Consider the following 6000-nt stretch of genomic DNA (forward strand, 5'->3'; position numbering starts at 1 on the left):
ATGCATGGGGGTGGGAGGTAACATGACTCAATGTTTAAATCAAATGTTCACTTCAAAACTGGTGGCCCTTCTCACACAGTAAAACTAAAAACGCTGTTTAAAATTTTTATACTTTGAAAAGCTTTTCACTCTATGTACATTACTGTATATTTAAAGGACAAGTCCACCCCAACAAAAACTTGATTTGAATAAAATGAGAAAAATTCAACAAGCATAACACTGAAAATTTCATCAAAATCAGATGTAAAATAAGAAAGTTATGGCATTTTAAAGTGTCACTTCATTTCACAAAACAGTTATAAGCACATCTCGGTCGGTATGCAAATGAGGAACTGATGACATCACTCATTCACTATTTCTTTTGTATTTTATTATATGAAATATGAAATTTTTATTTTCTCATCATCGTCATGTGAAATGAAGTTTCATTCCTCCCTGAACACGTGGAATTCCATTATTTTAACATTTTGTGCTTCAGGCAAGGAGGTCCCAATCATCAAATTCGTAAAAATTGAAATATTGTATAATTCAAACAATAAAAAACAAAAGAAATAGTGAGTGAGTGACATCATCGACTCTCTCATTTGGATATAACTGGCTCGTTCATATAACTATTTTGTTAAAAACAAGCGAAACTTTGAAATGTCATAACTTTATTTTACATCCGATTTTGATGAAATTTTCAGCATTGTGCTTGTCTGATTTTTCTCTATTGATTCAAATCAACATTTTTCTGAGGTGGACTTGACCTTTAAACAGTTCAAACAAGTGTTTAAAATCTTAAACAACAAAGTTTAACTTTTAATATTTAATAATAAATGGATTAAGCATGGTTGTTAATCAACTACTGCAAGGTTCATATAGGCTACTGCAATAAGCATTGTATAAAATTTTAAACATTTTACTGATCAAAGAAGGGCAAGCAATAATTATGAAAGAATGGCACATCCCCCCATTCCTTTGCTTGCATTCACAATAAACACAGTCTTCAATTATGATCACTTGTTTTTTTAACAACCCTTCTCTCATTTCTTAGCAACCACCATTCATATCCTAAGTATTCCAATCACAATGAACTGATGCTAAAATATCCTGGTCATATGTTTTTATTTCAACTGATATCAAGGACAGTAGGCCTACATAATCTGATATTCCTTTCATAAACCCAATTATGCAGCTAATAGCAGCATAATTTGGTCGTGAATCGAAGGAGGACCAAAGTTATCCTCATTATTTTGATGCTGCAATTATCCGCATAATAGCAGCATCGGGACCAGATTTTGCCTTTATGAACGCATTTCAATTCATTTCAATTGCCAAGGTGCGGTCACAAGGTCACCCTTTTCCAATGCAACCGCATCGGAGGGGGTGTGTGCGGTTGCCATGACGATTATCCACCTTTTTCAGGACGGGCGCTTGTAAAAATAGTGCGGATTATTTTCGCAGTTTGTAAACGCAATTTTTATTGAATTATCCGCATTACTCTTAGGCGGCTAATTGGAGGATGGGTTTATGAAAGGGGTATGAATCTCTCATACAGTAAATCCCTTTTAATCGAATATTTCCATTCTGAATAATCTACTTTCTGTGCAACCTTGAACTGCAATGCTAAAAATCCTTCACAGGTGTTTATAATCAAATGAAACATCATGAGAATCAAATTGCAAGGGCAAACTAGGTTATGTTCAAAGATTTACATGGGGAAAGTAATTTACCTCCCCCTCTTTCTTGAACAAAATTTGTGTTTAGAGTGGTGGACGTAGCCAGATTTAATTATAGAGAGGGCGGCATTAAAGTGCACGCCAACACTTACACTAGCCTACAGAGTGTTTTCCCTAGCACTAAACAGGGCTTAAAATGGGCCAGGCAAAAGTTCAATGAAATAATAAATCAATAGTATTAATGATAACAATGAGAGTCATTAACTCATTATAATGACAATAATGATAATGATAATAATATCTAAATGATTAATAATAATAATAATATCAAATGAAAATTTATTAACAATCACAATAATGTTGATGATGATGATGATAAAAATGACGACGATGATGATGATGATGGTGGTGTCATGTATTACCAAGGATAGCCACTTCTTTTCCAAAAACTCTTCTACCAGCAGGTCATGCTTAACAATATTTTAAAGATAATTGTCTAAGTTTTTAAAACTTAGGAAATCACTAAAAACTTAGGTTTCATTAAAAAATTATCATAAACTAATATTTTAATCATAATATTATATTATATTTACTTGAGGCCTAGCTATTGACCTACATTTCATACCTTCATTGAATTTCATAAGACAGCCCCATATGATATATATTATCCTTACTAAGCCTATATAGGCCGAATAATATCCTCCTCCTCCTGCTCATTATCACCACCACCACCATCACTATCATCAGCCTCATAATTCATCATCATCATAATTATCATCTTTATATTTTCTATTAAATTATCATCATTTTTGTTTTGTTTCACAACTCAGTGTTGCTCTTTCAATCTCAAGGGCTATCAGAAGGAATTGTAAAACTTTATACTACTAGCGCAGCTCACCATAAGGCATAAGTCATAAGAAACACTACTCACTAGCAGACATGTTAATCAACAATAGTCTTGGAACAAACTCTTTCAATAACTGTCAACAGCAAGGAAGGCGAAAAATAAATAAGTCCAACACACGCGCTGATCTCCAAGTCAGATAGGTAAATTACCATAATTTCAAAACCGGTCTTGCTTCCCAATTCATTCGTTACAGCGCGACGCCCAAGAAGTACGCCGAGATACTTATACCATGGTCACATTTGTTCTACGGCGGCCGTACGGCGAGTCAAAAACAGCCGTTTTAACATTTCTGTACCAGCTAAACATAGGTGGTTTGAATAAAAATGTATAAAACGGCTGTTTTCGACTCGCCGTACGGCCGCCGTAGAGCAAATGTGACCATGGTATTAGTACACTGCAGACGACGATGCGACGCAGGTGGATACATGATTTGAATTGACAAGGGTTGTGGGGGTTCTTGATCTATTTCTCAAATGAGAAAGTAAGATTTTGAAGATACTTACCCGATTGTGGAGACAAATAAAAGAATCAGCAGTTTGATGCGGGGTTTGAGTCATGTTTGCCCAAAGAAACTTGATAAATTCTCAAATGTCGAGGTTAGATGAAAACCCACTCGCGATTGTGTTTCTGTCTATATGCCGATGCGATCTTGTGTGTGAGATAGGAGAATGCAATGCGAGCGAGAGATGTTGTGGTTTCGATTTCTTAGAGAATCTTGTGGGGGGAATCCTCAATAATCAATAAGACTGTGTGTTCGTTGCCTTGTTCTATCTTTTTGAGGTGGCGCTATACAACATTATGATAAAGCCGAGCTTGCTGACTGTGTTTTGTGAAGATGAAACATTCAATCCAGTATAGAGCCGAGGGAAGTGGATCAGGAGAAAAGTTTGAAGATGATTTTCAACACCATCTACCCTTCCTTCTATTTTAGGATTAGGCTAAAATTAGGCTCATTCACTAGTCTCGCGGCGAAGGCTGGAGTGAAGAAGGGGGAGGGGGGACTCACCCGGGGACTCTCCACCCCCCACTAGCCTCGATATCACTTTACAAGAATGTTGATTTATATTCTAAATTTCTAACCATCCCACTTCTAAGTAGGCCTACATAAAAATTCAAAAAGTTAAGAATATAAACAATCTCGATTTCTTTTCCAACAATAACATTTGGAAAATCATAATTTTCATATTCTCAAACTAATTAGTTCGCAATTCATCATGAGATTTTTTGAGAGAGAGAGATTTCAAAACATAACTGCAGGGCCAGGGGCCTCTAGGATTTTTTTTTTTTGGGGGGGGGGTAAATTTCATTGTTGTACTTTTATAAATTTCTCAACTAAAATAGGGGGAAAATCCATAATGAAAAAGAAATACACGTAGGTCTACTTTGTCTATAATTTCTGACAAGCAATCAAGAAATTAAAAAAAAAATCGTCACCCCAACCAACCAGCCCCTAACATTTTATCGAATATTATTATGTAATGATTTTGAATAAAATATTTTTTCTGTTAGAACTAAACATTGGATGTGAATTTGATTCACGCTTTAGAAATCCGTATTTAAACTTAATTGACTTTGTTTTGATAGAGCAAAACTAGGATTCTTAACCATTATCCCCCTTTAATTTAAACAAACATTCATAATTTCCGAACCAATGCGAGTTTTTAAATATATTTTACATGAACGTGTAGGTAATTTTACAAGCTACCCTCTGAGTAAATGTTATGGACGTATTTTATGTCATGCTTAAGTGAGCACCGCCAGAAGGCAAAATTGTCACTTTTCAAAAGTCACAAGCCAAATATCATTGATTTTGATTTTATTGGAACGAATTCCACATTCTCATCATGAAAAAATATAGTAGTCAGAAGGCTTGTAAAAGGTACTTTCTAAAAGACGATACAAGTTTTTTTGCTGACTTTCACAGTTGAATAAACACAAGCTAAAATTTGCTATAATTTGATTTTTACACATTTCTATCGATAAAAATGATCTCGTATGATGACAATTATTTTTGGGAAGAGAACAATATTTATCGTTTCACGGATCAATGAACATTTAAAGAAAGAAAAAAATACGAATTACAATAGGCAAGTATCGTTTCATTTTGGTAACTAAAATTATATCTTTTTCAACTTTTTTCGTTATGTTTATGACCAATTAACATGCTTCAATGATTCAAACGCGTTTAATCAAACATTCACGCTTGACTGAATTATGTGATTAGCTCGATTTCTTTCTTACGTTATCTTTTACGTTACTGGAAAAAATGCAAATGCTTACTATGGATATCTGTCACAAACCCCCTTGCATAGTTCAATTGATTTTTTTTAATGAAAATCCTGATGTCTATTCAGTGAGCACACAATATTCGAAAATTATGCAAATGACGGTTTAAGGCATTATAGCCCCACTCTGTGCCGTATCGAATAATTATTTTAGTAAGCACGCCTTTTGGATAGAGTTAATCTGAAGCCTTGTGCGAAGTTTCATGAAAAAACTGTTTGGCAGAAGTAACGAAAACCGTCTATCAAACAAACCCTCATTTCATTTTTGTTACAATTTTGACTTCCTCTCTCATAGACACTGTGTACACTATGGGTGCATAATTATGTTTAAGAATAAGTGACCCCTTATTCAATATAGAGGAACTTTTTTTCAAGGCTGTCTTTAACAATGTCATTTGGCAGTTATGTTTATCAACCTATGGGTAGAATTCCATGCAAAAAATGAAATCGATATGTTTATTTATGGATGAGTAAGCATGTATCGAAATGGGAAAAGGGGCATTTCCAATGTCACAGACTCATTTTGAGGGGTAATAAAGTGAATAATGGCGGCAAATTTGGTTTCAAAATTGACTTTAATTGCTGTTGATTTTATCATCCATCATTTCTATCATCACACACTTTTCGAACTTTAAACATTTTCATGGTTGAGCGAGCACATTCGAAAACTTGGGAATGAATACTCTTTATACTGCATAAATGTATTCTTTTCCTAACAATTTCTCAGGATCAGTTGAATCTATGAACAAATCAGTGGTGGATCCAGAATTCTAAAATGGGGAGGAGAACCTTTGCCCAACTTAGTATTTACCCAATCTGAAAAACGACTCTTGTGACTTTCAAAACGTATGGTCATATTGTATTCAATCTTTGATAACTCATGCATGACTCAACTGATCAGTCTCATTTGTTGCTATATATGAGTGAAGAAATCACCTATTACGAAATATACTTTTTTTTTTATTATTCCGTTCAAAAGTTACAGCAATTTGATTTCTTTAGGTAACATAATTCTAGGTCTAAGCCTTCCCATTTAACGGGATGGCGAGTGGAAAATTTATATGAGTGCCTCACCAAAGTGTATATAAGTTTTTTGCGTATACTGCAAGAATTCGCCAAGAGGTCATGCCTATTAAATTGTATTCGT

At 34.4% G+C, this 6000-nt stretch overlaps 1 protein-coding gene across 1 annotated transcript in view; it reads right to left on the reverse strand.

Annotated features, from left to right (window-relative positions):
• The window catches only part of LOC121423618 (thioredoxin-like), a 53550-nt gene extending 50302 nt beyond the window's left edge, over nucleotides 1–3248 (reverse strand). Inside the window, exon 1 of the mRNA XM_041619004.1 lies at nucleotides 3072–3248. Within this exon, the coding sequence (XP_041474938.1) occupies nucleotides 3072–3125 (54 nt within the window). The 5' untranslated portion in view covers nucleotides 3126–3248. The remainder of the gene's footprint in view (nucleotides 1–3071) is intronic.
• Between the last annotated feature and the right edge of the window lie 2752 nt (nucleotides 3249–6000).

This window comes from Lytechinus variegatus, chromosome 11, assembly GCF_018143015.1.
Source record: "Lytechinus variegatus isolate NC3 chromosome 11, Lvar_3.0, whole genome shotgun sequence".
In the NCBI taxonomy this organism is placed as follows: domain Eukaryota; kingdom Metazoa; phylum Echinodermata; class Echinoidea; order Temnopleuroida; family Toxopneustidae; genus Lytechinus; species Lytechinus variegatus.